The sequence below is a fragment of the Rhododendron vialii genome, chromosome 1a, assembly GCF_030253575.1.
Source record: "Rhododendron vialii isolate Sample 1 chromosome 1a, ASM3025357v1".
Taxonomy (NCBI): Eukaryota; Viridiplantae; Streptophyta; class Magnoliopsida; order Ericales; family Ericaceae; genus Rhododendron; species Rhododendron vialii.
Window position 1 is genome coordinate 13416465 of NC_080557.1, and position 21207 is coordinate 13437671.

The following is a 21207-nucleotide window of genomic DNA, read 5'->3' on the forward strand; positions in this document are numbered from 1 at the left end:
AACTCGATTAGGCGTAATAATAGTTTTAATATCACCATGGCATGTCAAATTCTGAAACTTTTGATAATCACATGTTAACAAGTGTCCAAGAAGCATTGATCACATATTAAGTTTCTTAGTAATAGACAGCAAGAAAAAGTGTGGAAATGCATCGCAAAAAAGCAGGACTCTTGAACACATTGCAAAAAAACATGTCGTACATGTCTGAATAAAATTTTTCTTTCCTAATTGTAGGCACGTAAAAGAGTATCGGATATGAGTCTGAGACTGTCCACGAAGTGTGAGCCACGGAAACATCAACATCTGTCCTTAGTTTAAGAATTTTATTTCTATCTGACTACAAAAGGAAGGGAAAAAAGTGTCCGAATTAAGAATTTTCCTTTCCTAACTATGGACACAAAAAAAAGAGTGCCGGACACATGTCTGAGGGAAGTGTCAGCTTCAGACACGTGTCGGACATGAACAAATCACCTTCTTTTAAGCATCTGTCCCCCTTGGGTCAAACATACTATCTCCATGAAACTAAAAAAAACAAACATACAATGATGTCATTTTGTCATGTCATTATGCACCTATGAAGCATGGGTACTTCTAAAACCCCTCCGTACTCGTACCCGTAATGTACTGGGAACTGGTACTTGGCATAGTACTTCTAAATACGTACCGGGTACATGAAACGTGTACTGTTATTTTTCTCTATGAGTTTTGCCATACCCGAGAAGTACCCCAACATATATCAAGCCATACCCAATACAGTGATGAAGCTAAGTTGAAAAGACTTCACTTTTCTATGCTTAGCATGATTCTAGACTAAAGATTTTGCTCTTCAAAAAAAAAAAGAGAGAGAGACTAGATTTTGGTCCACAGGTGACAGGTTCTTTAGTATAATGACATCAAACGTTATTTCTACCTTAAGCTTAGCATTAAACAGTTATCTGATGTTAGATTCTTAATCGCCCAAGTCATTTAGCTACTCCGTATTTCCTTTATTGAAAATGTAATTATTAAATGTAATGCATTTCTCCATATTATAAAAATACATATCTTATAGCCATACCCGTATCCTATATTTTCCAGATTTCATCGTACCAACATATCAGTATCATACCAGTACCTGTGCATGTGCTTCTTAGTTGTGACCATATAAAAAAAAAGTCACGAACAAGTATTGATAAATTATTCATCTAATGGCAACTTTAACCTTGGTCCAACTTTCTAAAGTTGTCTTCTACCCTCTTAATGTCTCCCTAGCATGGCCCAGCACGGCCCCAAAATGGACACATAATTAGGCATTCACGTTGTGTCGTGTCACGTCAGTCAGACATGGCTATGCCGTGCCAGTAAACATGTCGGGCTTACTAGGCAGCAAGCTATGATGCCTTATCTGAGTTCACAAGTGCATCATCCTCTCATGAATCCCCAATATCAGGCTACCCACGCGTTGTGGGAGGCTGAGTTCTAGGCTCAAATAAATCCATTTTTGTTCAAAGTACCCTCATGAGCAAAATAAAATCTCAAGTGTATATCCTTTCATTGACTAAATTCAGTTCTCAGCCACCAGTCAGAATGTCTCAGCCACCAGTCAGAATGTTAGATGCTAGGTGCCTATTAGCACCAGTGTCACGTTTTGAGATTTATAAACCGAGAATAAACGTCCAAATTTGTTTATTATGCAAACCAACCAGCATCTTTTCATCAGCAGCAATCCGATATTTAAGAACCTTACCGTACTAGCTAATAAAAAGGAAACACACACAAAAAGAAACAGGGAAAACAATTTCTTGTGATTTGGGGAGATGCAAAAAAACAAACGGAGCTAATAAAGCAGGAGAGAACCTTTAAGAGAACCATGTTCGTTCAGCCTCTGCAACTGATGCTGGAGAATGGAAGAATCGAGATAGGAACGAACAGTTTTCCTATATGTTCCATTAACCAGCAAAACGGGAACAGCAGCAGCTCTCCGTGAAACTGAAAATGCCATAGCCAAAGCAGGATCCTCTGACAGCGCTAACCTACAAAGCTTATCAGCATTAGTCCATCTTTAACCAAGTTGAAAAAGAAACTGCTGTTCTAACTAATCAGCAGGATCTAAATTCTGAATCAGGGTATCCAGTAAGAATGCACTGAAAACTTATAAGCAACAAAAAGAATCTAGAAAAAGATGGACTAGTTCACTATAAAAGCCTGATAGTATCAATTGAAGATGTTTGAGGGTGATCATTTATCATACTCCTAGGACGAAGGTGTAGACTAACAAAGTAAATGTACAACATCCCAACATTATGATGATGCTGTTTATGGTGAGAGAGCCTTTTATCATCTTTTCTTTCAAAAAATGAACCATGCCTGCCACACCATCCGTAGAAGTACAAGATGCACGCCCGTGAATAAGTCAAGGTTCTTCACCCATCACGGAGCCAAGTTCCAACTCCTCCGGAAGCCAATAGATGGAGACATTGCATTCTATTAGCTACTCATAGCAATAGACATAACGAACATCTATCTAGGAATCCTTATCTGTACAATCTATCCTACCTCGGTTGCCATTTAGAGGGGAAACATTTCAAACTTCCAAATTCCAAGCATAAACTCATCTTTGTGATCTTTTAGAATTATTTTATCAAATAAAGGTTATAATTCATGTTGAATAATCTTCTGCTATCCTTTTTCTAGTACATCCATTCCTCCTGCGTGGCCAATCCAGCTTGAGATACTAGATTTGAGTAAACTTAGATTAATGCTTTGGTATGTTTATGAGCCGTTTGCTACACTTTAATATGTATCCATGGAACCCACTAGAACTAGAATTTCGTCATTCCAGTAGTATCTTATCAGTATGTCCATCAAGAAACTACAATCTCATAACAGAAAATGTCAGCTTTTTCAATGGAAACAAATTGAAGTTTTTAGGAATTTTTTGTTTTGCAGGTTTTGAAAACAGAAACAATGAAAAGTCCAACACCACCATTTTAACAAATTATCAATACCAGTTTATTTTCAGTGTGACCAATTATTGAGTTTCCATAGAATAATTGAACTTGTCCCCTAAAAATTAGGTGTTTTCAGAGTACTTTAGCAATCCAGTTTTCACGAACAGTTTGCTGAAGCAAACAATTTTCCATATCAGTTTTTTGTTTATTCTGTTTTCTGAAAGAAAAGGCAGATTTTAAGAACTGAACCAAACTAAGCACTGAAATAAAACCCAAACAACAAATTTCAGTTTAGAGAGCGCCTTGATCAGTTATAAGACCACAGGCCATAAATGAGCTCCCAAAGAAGTTAAGGGAAACTGGGAAATAAAGTCATATGCTGGACCCAGCGCAAAAGAAACTACTCTGAACGTCTGCAACTATTCTTTTTATTTTATTAAGCCCAAACGTGTGAAAACATGGTAAAAGGTGGGAAGCACATACATGTGCGGACTGAACATAACTTTCTGAGAAGGCAACAGTAAAGAGGAGAGCCCCTCATTGAGATCTTTGACATCCACTGGGAGTTGCTTCATACTTGTGACTTTCTGGAAATTGGAGTTGCAAGTGTAAATAATTCTCCAAAAAATGAAAAACTACTTTTTGATTAGCAAACATCAGACCTCCTGCGTGATAAAAAACAGCTGAAATGATATCTTCTCATAGTAATGGAATGCCCCATCAGCCAGTGAAGGCGCTATGATGTGTCTCATGGACCCCCACAAAGTTGCTCCTAGATGTGCAAGGAAAGAATCGCGTGCGACGGTGTAGGTTTGGAACTCCTGCACATAGATGATGGTGACATGTGGAAGAGATTCAGTTATCAGATCAGATGACAGGAAAGGATGATCCGGTAATGCTACATGGGTCCAGTAGATTTCCAGAGTAAGTGACATGAACTAAAGAATTTAAAGACATTGATGTAGCTTCAATCTCTAGGTATCCTTCAAAAAAATAAATAACTCTTGGTAGAATCTTCCACTCACTATTCTCTTGCTTTCTTCCTCTATAACAGAATCCGAACTACTTCATCTTGCTTTTGGTCTCTTGGATTATTCTCTTTTCTATTAATAATAATATCTTTTTCTTTTTTAGGGGCGGGGGCAAATTTGTTTGTCTGTTGCCAGCATTTTCAAGAGGTCTGGATTGAACCAGTTGACTGATTAGTTCCAATAAAGCAGCTTACCTCATGAGTATCACTAAACAAATTCCAATTCTCCATTCGCTTTAGAGCATCCAAAGCCTTTTTTTTATGGCTTTCATCACTTTCCTCGCCTTCAAAAGACTGTAGCTCTTTTTTCAAGTCCTCCATCCTCTCATCAAGCTCTAAGCATCCACAAAAATTTATCATTAAAGCAATTAACTGAATAACCATCTCGATGATAGAAAAAAACATAACCATCTCATAACTAGACAAAATAATACATGAAGAGCAAAAACAAAAACAAAAAGGAAAATAAGTAAAATGACAATCCAAGAATTATACATGTGATACTGAACATTTACGAATGGGAATCTAGAACAAGTCCCATGCAGGAACTTACGGGGTATTGAACAAGGTATAAGGTAGAAAGTAATCAAAATGATTAGCCCAAAAGAAAAATATCTCACACACTGGAAGCATGTGCAGTCAAAAAGAATTAACAATTACCTTCACAAAGAGCAAGCTTAACCTTTCGTCCCTTGCAGTGTTTGAAAGAAAAGAGCTCATATATATCAATCTCAGCTAGAAGGATATCAATGGCCTGATGTTCTTTCTGAGAAAATTGAAAGCAACATATATAAACGAACTGGAATAAATGAAAGTAATCACACACAAATAATTTCCCCTTGTTATATTTACTATTATTGGATTAGTTTGCACCCCATGATGTGAACACTAAAGAATATGTGCTTGAGAAGAAAAGCAACTCACGAATTTAGCCAAGCTAAAGTCAAGACATTAGCAAATGCCTTTCCTACTTAAAAAGTTAACCTGGGGAATACTGAACTAGAACATAAAAATATACCAGGTAATCCTCGGATGCAATTTTTTTCTATAGCCTATTGACTATTGCAATCCCCACTCCACATAAAGCCAACATCCCGAACCGTGCCTAAAGATAGTACCACCAACTACCAAGTGAACTGGATACAGCATCCAGTAGACTACAACTTGAACTTCCATGGTTTACGACTCTAAGAAACAACTCCAGCCATGGAAATCCTACGTGGGATGATTTCCTTCCTTTACTGACTCCACTTTCGTTTGCCTCTCTTTTCTTTCATCAAGCTGTTCTCCTTCCTTTCTGCCCTACACATCCCCTGTGGAGCTGTGTTTATTATACGAAGGCAGCTTTCTTCATTCGCCCCATTCGAGACTGTGGATCGGAAGCTGCAGCTTTTGTTTCCGACTTCCAGCAGATTCCTCCGGATGCCTTCCGCAAACACTCACCCCACACCAAACAAGTAAGAACTAAGACCTTATCTATCAAGCATCTCAATTTGCAGTTAAACAAGCTATTCCTAATTGAAGAAAGAGCAGCACTACCACTTACTGTAAAACGCAAATACTGCCATTCAGTTCCACCATCATCTCATACAACGTTACTTCTCATGGTGAACTGATAAGTGCCAAAATGTACACATTTAGGCCACCTGATTTATATTTTTTATGTCCTTTACTATTATTATTTACTCTCTTTTATGCTATTTCTGTGATTGTAGGCCACGGGATTATTTGTACCAAAATTGACTGTAAATTGGAAGTTGGAGATCAATATGAAGACCTTGCATTATTGGACCACCCACTGGCCATGCCATGCCTTTCATTTACTTCTTTCATTACTGTTTCCCGCCTTCCATATCTTGCCCTATTATATTCTAATGGACAAATTATTTATATATGAGATGGAAGTCAATAGAAAAGGGTGGGGGGGAAGGGGAAACCGGTCAGAAGGCCAAGAGAAGGAAAGGAGCTGAGCTCCACGCCAGGAGCAGAGGCTCTGCCTCTGTTCCACAAATCTGTATGCTCTTCCATTTTATCTTTGGAGTGTAGAGGAAATCCCAGCCAAGTAACTTTAATTATTGTATTTGATTTCTGGTTTGTTTTGGTTTATTCAATTTAATTGTATGGCTATTTATCTTTCATTTTGTTAAATGATTTTCTCCAGTATTCAAGATTGGGTGTTTGGTTTCTGTGATTTCAAACACTACGCCATGCAATAGTTTTCACAAAAAGTATAATTACGAAATAAGATAGTCTATCCTGAGAAGACGGATCGTGCCGAGACAAATTTAGTGTAGTTTAGTGTAGTGTAGAATCGAAGGCGATTAGTGACAAATTGTCCTTAGATTACCTAGTAGTCGAAGTCGATTAGTGACAGGTTGGCTGAGATTATTAGTTAGAGTCAGAGACGATCCGTGCCTAATCAAGATTGACTGCGTCGATGATGAATTATATTTATCCTCTTGACGATACTTGTGGGGCTTGTAGGTGCCACAGATCACAATTGAACTAATTGATTTAGACCTTAAACTAATGCAATACTATTGTTACAAAGCCAGGATTGAATCGAAATTTCAGGACCTTCTCTATTTTATCTTTATCCTCCATTTTATTCTATGTTATTTCAATTTATGCATTTTGTATTTTAAAATCTAAAATCATCTTATCTTTTTCTCGGACTAAAGTAGAAGTTAATTTTGGCAATTTACACACTTATTTCCCTGTGGATCGACCCGGACTTCGTCACTATGTTATGTAAATCTCTAGTTGTGGTTCGGTTAACGAAAATAAATAATCTAATTTGACGGCCGTTTGGTAAGCACAAAATGACATTTTCAACGACTGCCAAATGGCCGCATCATGAACTTAACCCGTGGTCAGTAAAAGATCACCTTAGGTTATACATAAACTAGTGCGTATAAAAACACTTCGAGTCTTAGGGTATTCACTATTATTCCTGTCTGGTCTTAAAGTTATGAATAGCACTAAAACACAACTAGGCACAATATCTCCTTCTAGTAAAGACATACCATCAATTGAATCATGTACTGATGTCTCTACAAAACAAGTCCAAGAAAATTTAAAAACCCACAAACTATTGAGGGTACGTACATCACCAAATACAGCAAACTTTTCCTGAATTGCCTCTTGCAAGCGATCTTCAGCTTCAGCTTCTGAAATTTCTGCATGCCACGATTTACAAGATTATAGCGAATGGAAAGAATCAAAAGCGATACTTAAAGCGATCCATAATGCATGCCTAATAGGTGTGCATCACATAGAATAGGCAGGAACTAACTCATGGAGTGAAATAATCCATATAGCTCCCAAAGCAACTTGAAACATATCTCCTTCTCAAAAAAACTATAAAAAAAAAACTCTATAGTTATTATACCAGTATATACCGACAAAAAGTACCATATTTAAGGATTCTAGGGAATATTACAGTATTCTCACATCACCTAAAGATAATAGCAGTATAACTAGGTCTGTGGCACCTCCACCAACTAATAAGATAACTGCATGCATGTGTATTTTATGGGGACAAATGCTTGCTACAGAAAGATCTAAAACCTGCAGCTGCACCAATGGTTTTTCCCACATTCGGTAAGCTTAGCTCTGTGCGTACCCCTTCTCCACCAACAGCTGGCCCCCATGAAAAAGGGCCTGCACTTAAATCGATAAAGGCCCACCTGATAAAGAACGAAACGAATGAAGCTTCACAAAAAAAAGCGCCAAACAGAGAGAGAGAGAGAGAGAGAGAGAGAGAGAGAGAGAGAGAACCTGTCCTTTCCAATCCATGTATCTGTGAGACATTCTGCATGAAGACCACTAAAGTCCCCAGATTTTAGAACCTTTTCCATGAGAAGCTTCAGATCTTTGTTCTTCCCATTTAACAGCTTCAGCCCAAAAAAAGAACATTTCATTCAGAGGGGAAATAAATTCAGGGAGTGAGACATTCAGAACTTTCTTAACTTTGATCGTGTATCTAAGAGATGAGAAAACAAGACTATGTACCTGTAAAACCTTGCTCTGAACAATATCAGCAGTGTCCTTCCCTTGATATAGCCTCTCAACATTGTTTAAGGCATCTTGGCATATATTGTACCACTCTATCTGGAAAATTGGAAAACAAGAAACAGAAAGAGAAAAAAGAACCGAGTAAAAAGCACATAACAGCCTTTTAAACAACAATGGAAGTTTGAAACAATTACAAACTGACAAATTTTCTTTAAGAGAAGCTAATAAATGTCAATATAGCCCACAATACTTGTACCCAAGGATTATCATCACCAAAATGGCTCAAAAGATGACCCCAAAACATGGAGAAAAGCATACTCCACAAATCACTCACGACACCACAATGAAGTAGAAGATAGTCCACCATCCACTAACTTTTCTGTTCTGCCATCCTACTATTGCAACACACCAAATATGAGCATCAACCCCCTCTGCCTAAGGTATCAACAATGAGAATTGAATCTAATACAACAAGAAGAGAAAAATCAGCCATCAATATTTCATGACGGGAAGGTTACTCCTCCTCCACTCCAAAGAAAGGGTTTAATAGAGAACAAAACCTCTATCCTATTCCCACAACATTGCATCATGTGCACTCAGAGAATCCTCCATCCCATACAAAGGTTGAAAAACTAATCCATGCCTCTTAATTCCCAACCCTTCAGCACCTGAATGAATAAAGGCTCCCACACCGCCCCTTAACTTGACCCATTCAAACAATCCGCCAACCTGTGTTTTAAAAGCACCAAAGGCACATTGAGGCGCCAGGGTGCACAAGAGCCTAGACAATGGAACGCAAGGAGAGGCGAGGTGCAGCCCCTCACTGAAGCAAGTCGTAGAAACTAATTACAATATACTACGTCAAGTGACCAAATCATCCAGCCTCATCAAACATAACTCCTCCAATAACATCAACAAAGGACTGAGCTTGTTGGCAGTTGAAGGAGGAAACTGAACAAGTACAAATGGCTATTTACGGCATGCCGAACTTAACTCAACATTCGATTTCGTTCACATTGTAGATCTCATTGAAACTTTTAACTGTGGTTCAAAATCATGTTAATTGGATTCCAATAAATATGGGATCGAAACACAAAAACAAATAGAAATTGGGTTCTGTACACACTAATTGAAACCTAGTAAAATTCAGTTCTGGGTTATTTTGTATTTCGTCACATATTTATTGGTATCTTAGTAGCACGAAGTGGGGGCGGGGGAGTGGAAGCACCTAGAAGCTCCTAAGGTTGGGGGCGCCTAAGGGGCGTATATAGATTATATAAAAATATGTACATAAATTATCTTTAAATACTTAACGATTAAAGGAAAACTGATACTTACTGAAAATTTTCCGATCTTAAAGTGTAATTATTGAAAGTTATATATTCTCAATTTGCAAAACTTCTTGACTAATATGATTCTCATATTCTTATTTCCACAATGGCTTAACTCCCTTAAAAGTAAGAGAATAATTGCCTTAATGGCCCGATAAGTTCCATCTTAGTTAGGAGCGAGCTCCAGTCAAGCTCCCATCTTGGGATCGCCGATTCGAGCTCCCGTCTAGGGAGCGCACTCATTTTAGAAGGATCCTGCTACTAAGATTGGTATCCATACTATCCAATTAAGATGATTTTAAACCAATTAAGGTTTAAACGAGATCTACAATGCAAATGGAAAGAGAGAAGAAAGAGGAAAAAGTAGAGAATGACAAGGGAATTGATTTTGTCACTCTCCTTTTCTCTACCAGCACTCCCCTTCCCTCACAAAACAAATCACCTAATAGAGACACAAAGAGGAGTGCTGTTAGAGAAAAGGGGAGTGGCAAAATCACTCCCCAATGAAAAATAGAAAATAAAAATCTCCAACTTTCTCTACCTTTTCCCTCTTAATCATTTCCCTTCCTTTCCACAACTTCCAAACATACCTTAAGCATTAATGTCCTCTACTTAGCAAAATACGAGTAAAGGTCAAAATGTTGATAAGTTTCCTGTTTCACCCTCTCTCTTTTTAAGTGATTAGTAGCTCCCCATATTCAAAATAAGAGCACCTTTCGTAACTTGTACTTCTCAAAGGGCAATGATGATGTTCCCCTAAATAGTTGGATTCCCAAAGAGGGACTAAAATTTCAGGACAGATGAAGTACAAGGATTTTGTATTCATTGCCAATAGAGGATATGAAGATACCATGTGTATTGACACATGGAAGCCAAACCACTCCCTGCCTCCAAGAAAGCATCTTGATAATTTTAGTTCAGCACATTTGAGTGTGACCACACATAGGAGAGAGAGAAATGAAGACCGATCATCATTAAAAATGACTAATATATTCACACACAAGCAGAAATAATACTTACTGTATCAGTATCTTCAGTTATTGTCCACGCAAATTTTTCCATTGGATGCTTTTCATATAAAGGTCTCTTTATTGAATCAAGAGCTGCCAAAATATTAGGTATTCAGAAAGAAGCTGATCTGTAGAACTCTTATCGAGCAAACATTGTCTACATCTTGAGTGATTATTCAGTTTGAAGACATTGAATAGGTTTTTACCAACAAGAACACTTTCCGCAACACTTCCTGACTGAAGGATCCTTGCTTGCAAATCCTTATTCTGACAAATAAACCATTAGAGTTTGCTCTCTAGGGCAACAAAAAAAGTAACAGAAAACAGCAATGACTTTTTTTTGGAAAGTAAAAGGCACTAGTCGGGCGGTCGGCCACCTTCAAGCTTCGAGGCCTAGTAATCGGCGATTAATCGGCCCATATCAATTAGTAATCGGCGATTAATCGGCGCATAGCAATTAGTTGGATCTAGTCGGATAGGCCCCGCCAGCGATTGATTGCCGACTAATTGCCGATTAATTCCTTTTTTAGAACACTGCTACGACCTCTGTAGTAGTCTCCATAAAATCATCAAACATATATCAATGTATATATATACAGTCCTTATCCAGTGAGGGACCTCGCTTTACCAATCAAATTTCGATGATCCGAGCCACTCAAAGTGATCAGAACATGATTTTAAGGGTACCCGCGAGAAATCAGCAAAAAAAATGACCGGAAAGGGCTTGATCGGAGCAGTTTTCATTGAACGGTTCAGTAAAAAACGAGAAATCCTATTTGCACCGATCAAAATACATATATACGCGAAAAATAGAGTGTCTAGATCAAGCACCCTACACACATCCGATACCGTTGATTCCCGCGCTGGGCCCCTCGGGTTTTTTTTAAAAAATTTTTGAACGGCTCGGATCGGCCGTCCGGTGGCCGGAGACGGCCGCGCGCGGCGGTCGGTACCATTTCCCTACATTTTGATCGGTGCAAATATCACCACTCGTAAAAAACTGCTCAAATCAAGCTCTTCCCGGTCATGTTTTTTGCCGATTTCACGCGTGTACCCTTAAAATCACGTTCTGCACACTTTGAGCGGCTCGGATCATCAAAATTTGCTCGGGAAATAGGAGGTCTGCACGGTAGACTAGTAAGGGATCCCTCATTGGATCTGTGGTGTGTGTGTGTGTGTGTGTGTGTATATATATATATATATATATATATAGAGAGAGAGAGAGAGAGAGAGAGATGGATAACTCCGTATGGAATTAAAATTACACCAGATACTGAAGGTACTCTAGGTTCATCAGAGGCGTCTTAAGAAAGGGAAAGGGAGATGAAAGGGAAAGGGAGATGAAAGGAAAGGAAGGAACTAGATAGTACCTCCTTGAGAAAGTTTATTTCTGTCTCGGATAAACCTCTCCTGCAAAAGATAGATAACAGTAAATACAAAATTATGCACACTATAAACTTGGATTCATCTAGAGATTTACGCGTGTCACAATCGTTCCAAGTTCCAACGATTAAGGTCCTAGGACGAGACATGGGAGAAAAGTGGGATGCGACCATATATCCAACAATCAAGGTCATAGGAAGACACAGAGAGGAAAATTCAGTGTACCCCTGCGTGATCTCTATCCATCTAATTACAGCTTCCAAAAATTTCATGAAAGCTAGGTGAGCTCTTATCCTTAGTTTTATCTAAAAAGTATGCAGTAGATTGTGTGCTGTTAAGGTCACTCAAGGGAGCAAAGACCGCATATATGACAACATATCACGTTGAAACATATCATTGTTTGCTGACTCAGCATGACCCAAGTTCAGCTAACCAGATTTGGTAATAAGACAAACAGACGGGGAGAGAGAGAGAGCGCATAAAACGAATTTTGGAACCATCAGCTGCTAGATGCTGCAAGACGACCAGCATTAAGCAAGTGGTCCTTTCACTGTGGTCCTAATGTAACTACTTGAGCAGTGAAGAACTTGTTAAAAAACATAGTTCCCAAACTCATGTTCGGATGGTAGTGCCGTGCTATGATATCAATAATTAGCCAGACAAATGCATCAGTATGTTGGCAATATGCCAAGGAAGCAAAAATTTAAACAAACCACCTCCAGAACCAACTTCATGCAGGTGAGGAAGGGGAGAATTAATGCACAAATTAAAAATTGTAAAGAGCCTTCTCCCTCTCTCGCATGTGGGATCAGCATCATGAAGATACCTTTCTTTCGGCCTGGTTCTAAGAGATGCTGAGTGAGAGGTCAACACTAAGCTTTGAAGTTCTTAAAACGTAAATGAATTTACACGTAGTTTCAGTTTCATAATCAAAATACTCACCGATATCCATATTTCTCCATTTTCATGTTGCGCTTGGGATTCAGAATAAAGATGTTATAAGCATTTTCAAGCTGTAAATACTCAACAAGGCTGGTGATGATAACATCCATCATGCCCACATCAACTTGCCAAAGACCAGCTTTATCATCCCTTCAAATACAAACCAAGTGAAGGTTGAATTAAGGCAAAACTTCAGCAAAACTCTGTCGTAGAATGAAACAGTATAATATCTTCGGAAGCAACAGGGGAGAAAGAAACAAAAAAAGAAACTAACACAAGATTCAAGCTTTGCGTTATGTAGATTGAAGGGTGTTCAATGATAATGATACTCAGCGCAAGACATTGTTGTTGTGCAAATATAAGAAAATTTAAAAACTCGTATTACACACTAAAGTGACAAGTATGGGTAAAAAGTTTTTTTTTTTTTTTTTTGATGTTTCAAGAGACATTTAGGAGAAAGAATTACATGCTATATTGAATTCTCACACACATAGCTAGGTTTCCTTCTAATGAAATTGTGGTGGGGGAGAAGGATGTGTTAAAATTCCTCGAGCGATTTGATATCACATCAAACTGGGCATTTGTTCTGCATGATCCCAAAAGTTTAAGTTCATGGACTTCAGGGTTCTTTATCAACTTTTTCACCTACTGTGTATTCATTTATCAGGTACCAACCATCATTGCTATATATAAATACGATATTTACTACTTAAGACCAGATTAAGGCAGTTATCAATGGGTTGTTCCCCTCAACTGATCCAGAACAGCATTTGACACTTCTAACTGGAAAGCTTGTATTATTTAGGAGTCTTTTAACAATTCTAGCTGTATTGCTTGCATCAGCCAAAGGAGTTACTCCCATTTCGTCCATCTGAAACATGTCCTCCGTTGAGTTAGAAGCATACAATTCTGTAGAATTTTGCACAGAGGTTTAGAAGACAACTTTAGAGCTTATTCATTGTTTGAAAAAAAAAGTTAGTAACTTGTTGACCCCACCAAAGCTATCCTTCTCACTCTATGCGACTATGCCCCATAGAACTTAGACTCAAATCTGTATTTGGGAGGTGCCTCCTTCGCACCTTTTGATTTTATTATCTATCCAGAAAAAGCCCTAGGAAATAAAAAGCTTCAAAAGTTCCCCGGACTCCCACACTTAAATGCATCATCACCCTTCCAAGCATCATCCCTTAAAAAAAATTAAATCATTTGAGTGCAGGGAGGAAGCCAAGAATTGTTTTAAGGGCCAAGATTACCAAACCAAGCCGAGCCTTGTGTCCCAATCAATTGGAGTCGGCTGCATAAATCATGTTTTTCCATTGAGAACTGTCTAGGGCTACCTCTTCATGTAGATTTAGTAAGCCCAAGTCCTTCCATATCACGGTATCCAAAGTCAGATTAGGTTTTCCTCTTCCCCTAACCCGATTATCCACTACTATCATGTCACTCTTCTTGACTACTACATCTGCAGGTCTACAGTAAATATGTCCAAACCACTTTATCTATTTTCTCTCAACTTATGTTGTATAGGTACAACTACTACCGTCTCACAAATAGTTTCGTCTTCTAATTCTTTCACTCATAGTCTTACCACACATCCACCTCAACATCCTCATTTCAGCTACGGTCATCTTACTCGTTACTTCTTGATAGACCAACACTCCGTCCCGTATAGCATCGCTGGTCGGATGGCAGTTCTATAAAATTTTATAAAATCTACGTTTCAATTTGTTATCACACAATACACTAGAAGCGGCTCTCCACTTGAGCCACCCAACTTGGATCTTATGGGTTACATCGTCCGTAATCTATCCATGCTAAAAACTGAACCTAAATACCTAAAATGCTCACTTTTTGGTATCTCCTAATCCTAAATCCTCACTTCTTCGATCCTAAATCCTCACTTCTTCTATCTGGTCACTTTTATTGTCACTAAACTTACCGTGTATACACTCAGTTTTACTCCTACTAATCCTAAATCCTTTGGACCCCGTTCGTTTTGGGATTTTGAATTTGGATTTATAGGTAATGAGTGTAGAGAGAAATAGAGTAATGATTGAAAATAGGGGTAATGATTGGAGAGAGATAGAGAGAGAAATGAGGGTAATAATTGAAGAGAAATAGGATAATGATTAGAATCCAAAATCCCAAAACGAACAGGGTTTTGGACTCCTATGCTTCTCCCCAAATTTCTAATTTAGCATTAACCCCCCTTGCAGTTTCATCCACTAAGACAATATCATCTCCAAACAACATACACCACAGAATATCATACTAAATCTGTCTACTTAGCTCATCAATAACTAAGGCAAAATTAGTGTAGTAAAAAAACATCATAGTTTCAGTGCTAACCACCATTCACTGGGTGAGTAATGCTAAAAGTACTAGAATTTGGATCAATATATTTCCAAATTTGACAAAGTAAAACTTTTTTCTATTTTCAATACTCTTTGCACAGATACCTAGGTTATCCACCACCACCAATCCGATTATTTACATATAACAACACGGTGGTTAGCATTCCTGATTATTTATCTATAAAAAACACGGACTATGATTTCTACTAGCATATCCAATATACAGTATTGAATCAACTGGGCTAAGGAAAGGATACTTTACCTGGTATCTGAAACATCATCCTTCCGAGCTAGTACATCAATGGCATGCTGAAATGCAGAAGTGACTTTTTCGCCCATTTGAATGGCATGAACTGAAAAACTACAGTGTCCGCAATAACATTAAACCCCAATGGGAAAAAGGAAGGAGATTTGCAAACTTCCAATTTGCAATGCATAATTACTGGAATCTTGAAATAAGATGGCAATTTAAACGTAAGAGAAACATACTTATAGTTAATGTGACTGATAATAGGAAGATGGTGGCGTTGTTCTTTATCTATGCTGATCTTGTAAAATTGGGTCAGTGCTTCCCCAATCTGTGGAACTCTTGTGTGTTCAAAAATGTGATCAATTTTTGTAAACCAGCGCTCAAGTTCTTCGGCATTTAGCTTAAATTCTGAAAATGAACAATGGATTAAGAAGCCAATGAACAACACAAAGTCTTGAACTCAAACCAGTAGTTAAGCACTTGAAAGAACAAAAAGGGTATGATTTAGATACCTTGGTTCCCCTTCCCTTCAAATCCTATAAAAATGAAATTCACCGGGACAGGTAGGTACATCGATTCAACTTCCAAAAGCTGTAGATAATTTGCAATATTACCTGAGATGGAATTTTAAGAGAAGAATATTATGTATTAGAATGTCTTTTTACTTCCTCAAGTAGAATTCAAGCCACCAACAACATTATCCTCAGCTTTTCTCAATGAAAATAAGAAGAATTAAGAGGATCAAATTTAATGAACCAACACAGCAAAGAACCAAAATCCACAAGCGGCTCTTGGGAGTTGGGACAAAGTTTCAGCACCAAAGTGTTAGGGGGGCTAGTTTAGTTCTTCAGGATATTGCTCGTTTCATGAAGGCCCTGCTAGTTAAACAATCTTGAAAGAACATCCTATACTCATACCTGATTCCATGATACAAAGTCGATAGATTGACATATATACATATGCAGAGAGGTCCGGAAGGTCAAGTTTGGAAATGCAACTTATCTGGTGCTCTACTTTTCTTAGAAAACTGAAATTGTTGCATTGGGATTGGAAATGGAGGAGTGTAATAAAATCATGGTAACATTAATGCATGGAAAAGTTTATAAACAGTGGTAATACACATCCAAGTACCTGCCTTGGTGTAATTGTCAGCTCTTGCCCTGCTAGGGATGGAAGACTTCAAGTCATCAAAATCTGTAGGCATTTATAGATAGTGTGACAACAAAGATACTAAGGAAGCGCACTGCTTGGTAAATCTGACAAGGCAACCAAAACATAGTCACTGGAATAACTAAGATTTAGACTTACCACTGCGTATAACAGCCTCACTCCAGAACTTACTCTTCTCTTTGAGATTAAACAAAGAAAACACTGATGACCTCCCACTTTTTCGGTTTCCAATCGGAGATCCATGTGACAAGGCTGCTACAAACTAATAAAAATTATTCAAACAATTAGTAAATCACTTTCCCCTCTATGATCTATCTACAGAACAAAAGCACTAAAAATTTATAATTGATTAGAATCCTTTAGAAGACTTGACAGGATAACTGGACTTGTAGTGGACACGCCAAGCTACTTATTGACCAGTGGCGGAACGACATGGTGGGGGGATGGGGTAGGTGCTACCCCCACCCCAGTTTCAAGCCTTTTATCACATTAATTTACTTGTATTGGGCACCTATTGGTATTCGGATAACATTATATTTCATACAAATTATGTAAAAATCATGCGTAACCTTCCTCTTAGCCATTTTATGGACAATGCAACAGCACAAGTGGACTCCTATCGAATAGCGCCACTCCCTAATCCAAATCCGCGTACCCTTCCTCCTCACCTTTTTACGGACAACATGTTACAACACAAGTGGACTCCTCTAGAACAGTGCCACTCCCTAATCCAAATCCGCGTAGGCTTCCTCGTCATCTTTTTACGGACAACATGCAACAACACAAGTGGACTCCTATCGAATAGCGCTACCCCTAATCCAAATCCGTGTAACCTTCCTCTTCACCTTTTTACATGCAACATGTAACAAGACAAATGAACTCCCATCAAATAGTGCCACTCCCTAATCCAAATCAGCGTACCATTCCTTTCCGTTTGACCAAAAAAAATATCCATGTACCCTTCCTCCTCTTTACCTTTTTAAGGATATGTAACAACACAAGTGGGACCCTATCAAATAGCGCTACTCCCTAATCCAAATCCTGGCTCCACAGTTCCACTGCTGTTATTGACCCAATGGACCTCTCAATGTTCAGGAAGTCATTATACCTCTACCTCTCTTGTGTGTTTAAACAAAAGAAAAAGGGACTCAGAAAAACGGGGAAAAAAACCCAGGGGGTTGGCCTTGTGGTCAAGGTTTGGGACTTAGAGGTTTGCTCCCTCCTAAGATCTTAGTTTTGAAACCTCCCAGGTGCTATCAACTCCTTAGAGGCAAGTCCATACGGAGCTTTGCTCCGACCTCAAATTGGGCTTCCCACAAGTGGGAGGTGGGATTGGACCACAGCATTAGTCGAGGTGCGCGTAAGCTAGCCCGAAAACCTGAGTTTTAAAAACATAAGGAAAACGGGGAAAAAACACACAACATGATAATCCAATCACAGAAACAGAAAAGAATATAGAAGAGTCAATGTCTGTCTATGAGTACTTCATCAAATTTTCTTAGCAATCTCTCTTTCGTTTCATCCAACACAAGGTAACAATCATACCAACAAAGAGTGGCCATGCGGAATTATGATTTGATAACCACAAGTCAATCACTTTCACTGATCAGGGAAAATGATCATCAGCGTAATTTTATAAACCCCTCGGCAAAACCCTAATCCCGACATTAGAGAGGGAGATAGAGATTACCAGAACAAATAGAAACAAGAGAGGGAAGAGACGATGTGCGTGGTGACCGAAACGGATCGTGTACTGAACGGACATGTTCTCCGGCAGTAGCAGGAACAGGAACGGATCTGCTTGTGACTAAACCCTAGTTGAGAAGGTACTTAGATGCTGCTGCTACTTCAAGCTGTGGGCGACGGAATCGAGTTACGGCGGAGAGCGGAATTCACCGTCGAAGTGGAGAGAGAGAAAGCGCACGAAGAACTCAGCTGAGAGATAGAGAGAGTCTTCGCTTCGGTCCACTCCACTGCATGGACTGGACTGTCCGGCCCTGGTTTCTGGGCCCATCACGTGGGCCTTTTTGGATGATGGCCAGTTTACCTCATTTGTGCTGATCTACGCACACTAAGGGGAAAAACTAAAAAATACTGGTCAAGTTTTATTATTTTACAACTAAAATTTGAAAGGAACACTATTTTCAAAAAAAATTTGGAAATTGATTTCAACATACCCTAATTGATGAAAACATTCCTCTTTTTTTTACGCTTAGCTAGTGAATTCACGAAACAGTTCTTGAAATTTCTGAAAAAGGTATGCATGCGAAGACTGTTTCGTAAATTCACCAATCGAAAGTTGAAAAAAGGAGTGTGTGCATCAATTAAGAGGGTATAGAAATTACTAATTTCCTTTCTTTGATGTAATGGTGTAATTGTAATGTCTTTGTACTCATTGGCTATAGAGACAATGTTAGTTTATTGCCCCTAGACTCTTCGTTGTGTTTCTCTGACCTTAGTAATTTGGTTCAATCGAGTCATCTGACTTCTCTGAATTATAATCTTTCTAAAAAAAACTAACGACAGTGTACCATGGACCATTCCCTATGGCTTGTCCTATACTCAATTCATGTATAATTGGTCAATGTTATAGACTATGGGATCCAGAAATGCTATTTGCAAGGAATGTTGCAAGGCCGACAACAAAAATTGACGTCGCAAAGTGATGGATCCACTCTCTCACCCCTTTCGTTTGGCCCAAAATATTTGGCGGTGGAATTGATGAATTTCAAAAAAATTGGGATTTGAAATTGAGGCCTACATCTTTTACAGCTTCTCTCTCTCTCCCTCAACGAAATTTTGTCTCTCTCCTAAATTAAATCTGTTGCTTCTCATCTTCACCCCCTCCTCCACCGACGCCAACCGCCACCACCATCAACGCCCATTCCACATCACCACATCGATTCAACGCAATCAGCGCCACCGTCAACGATTGCCACCTGCCTCTCGCCGTCCCACTGGCCTTGCTTTGACTCCCGCCGTTGCAACCTGTCTCTTTCTATCCCACTGCCCCTGCCTGACTCTCACCGTCCCACCGTTGTTGACTGAGCTCCGGTGAGGAGAGTCTTAACCCAATTCGTCCTAATTTTTTGAAATCCCCCAAATCTCATATTAGGGTTTGTAAAATTATTGTTCATGTGCAGAGCAGAGGTTTGTAAAATGCATTGTATTTTCTTTGATTACTTACTATTAGGACTTTGCATGTGCAGAGGTTAGAACAAGGTTCATTTCCAATCAAGTTGGATTTCTTCAATCCACTCACATTCACTAGCCAGCATACCTCAACCACACAATTCATGCCCTACTTCAAGCAAGATTAACTTCACAACAAAATCCGCTAAGGTTTCACGTAGAGTAAGCTTGGATCACACCCTCTGGCCATTAAGGTTTCATTGGGATTTTGGAAAGATCACAAATTCACCACATTTTACGGTTTAACGGATCTAGTGTATTTGTTGACAGTCGACTATTTCTCTGTGATGAGGATTTGTTATACTATCTTTTTTCGTAATTTTAATTCATGAGACTGAATCATTGCAACATTAACAATTTTTGGATAGTAATAGAATGAAGTGGTTGAAAGTTCAATATGAATGGTTTTTTTGGTAACTGCTACAACTATTTGGTTTCTGATTCATTACAAAATGCATAATCAAATACTACAGCATTATTTTTTGTTGATAAGTGCAGACTTTATTTAGCACAACCAAAGAATCAACAAAGATAGGGATATAAAAGATGTAGGCCTCAATTCCAAATCCCAATTTTTTGAAATTCATCAATTCCACCGCCAATTATTTTGGGCCAAACGAAAAGGGTGAGAAAGAGTGAGGAGGTGTTCCACTTTCCAAAAAAAACTACTTTTTAGAAAAAGAAAATAATTTCAAACTTAAATATAATGAAAATGAAAATTTTTTTTTCAATTTTTTTTGCACCGTTTAAAAGATCTTAATGAGATCTATCAAACAATATCTCTATTGCTAGAAAAATTATTTGCGTAAATACATAATTTTTTAACTTGAAATTAACTTCTTTTTTCAAAAAATACTTTTTTTTAAAAAATGGAACACCCCTTGAGACCCATTACTTTGCCACGTCAATTTTTGTTGTCGGTCCTGCAACCGTCCTTGCAAATAGCATTTCTGATCGGAAAAGGACAATGTTTCAAGATTACCAAGGGAGAGAGAGCCTTGCCTTCGGTCCACCACATGTACTGGACTGTCCAGCCTTGGATTCAGTTCAGGACCCCCATCACGTGGGCTTTTGATCTCGTTCATTCAGGGATGGTCTCAACAAATCATTACAAGGAAAAAATGCTCGTCTACTTCATCCTAATTTTCACGATGAAATACGGAGATTGTAACATACCGCTTGTTAGCCGGATAATTGGCGGCCGCAAGAGCATTTGCACCAGAATCTTTACCTTTTGAACCAATTTATATATTAAAAAATTACTTTATTATTTTATCTATCTATTTTTAAATTATCTACTGCATTAAACTCTTTATATTAAAATATTATTTCTTTGTTAAAAAAAAAGTAACAACGGCAAAAAACAAAAAACAAAATCAGCCAAACCAGCGACGCAAAACCACTATGCCATTACCAGCAAACCCTTCTCTCTCTCTCTCTCTCTAACTTTACTTTCTCTTCTTCTCAACTGCAGCCCCAAAAACCAGCAAACAAAATCAGTCTACACCGGCAAAATAAACCTCCTCCGGTTGATCGATCAAACCCCATGAAAGCAAAATCTCTTCCGAGCAACCCCAAGATCGAACCCCTCCTCTCTC

The 21207-nt window shown here is 38.5% G+C and overlaps 1 protein-coding gene across 2 annotated transcripts in view; it reads right to left on the bottom strand.

Annotated features, from left to right (window-relative positions):
* LOC131325133 (uncharacterized) overlaps positions 1-18411 on the bottom strand; it is a 29566-nt gene extending 11155 nt beyond the window's left edge. Inside the window, exons 1-19 of one of the 2 annotated variants that reach the window (XM_058357209.1) lie at positions 18108-18411; positions 16556-16679; positions 16379-16441; positions 15760-15861; positions 15487-15655; positions 15260-15358; positions 12644-12793; positions 11689-11728; positions 10525-10585; positions 10329-10411; positions 7975-8073; positions 7741-7856; positions 7531-7649; positions 7069-7139; positions 4621-4726; positions 4156-4295; positions 3593-3751; positions 3414-3517; positions 1837-2012 (exon numbers count right to left, since the gene is read on the bottom strand). In XM_058357209.1, the coding sequence (XP_058213192.1) occupies positions 1837-2012; positions 3414-3517; positions 3593-3751; positions 4156-4295; positions 4621-4726; positions 7069-7139; positions 7531-7649; positions 7741-7856; positions 7975-8073; positions 10329-10411; positions 10525-10585; positions 11689-11728; positions 12644-12793; positions 15260-15358; positions 15487-15655; positions 15760-15861; positions 16379-16441; positions 16556-16679; positions 18108-18182 (2056 nt within the window). In that variant the 5' untranslated portion in view covers positions 18183-18411. Of the gene's footprint in view, positions 1-1836; positions 2013-3413; positions 3518-3592; positions 3752-4155; positions 4296-4620; positions 4727-7068; positions 7140-7530; positions 7650-7740; positions 7857-7974; positions 8074-10328; positions 10412-10524; positions 10586-11688; positions 11729-12643; positions 12794-15259; positions 15359-15486; positions 15656-15759; positions 15862-16378; positions 16442-16555; positions 16680-18107 lie in introns of those variants that run through there. The other variant, XM_058357219.1, reaches the window with a different exon arrangement.
* Positions 18412-21207: the final 2796 nt, after the last annotated feature.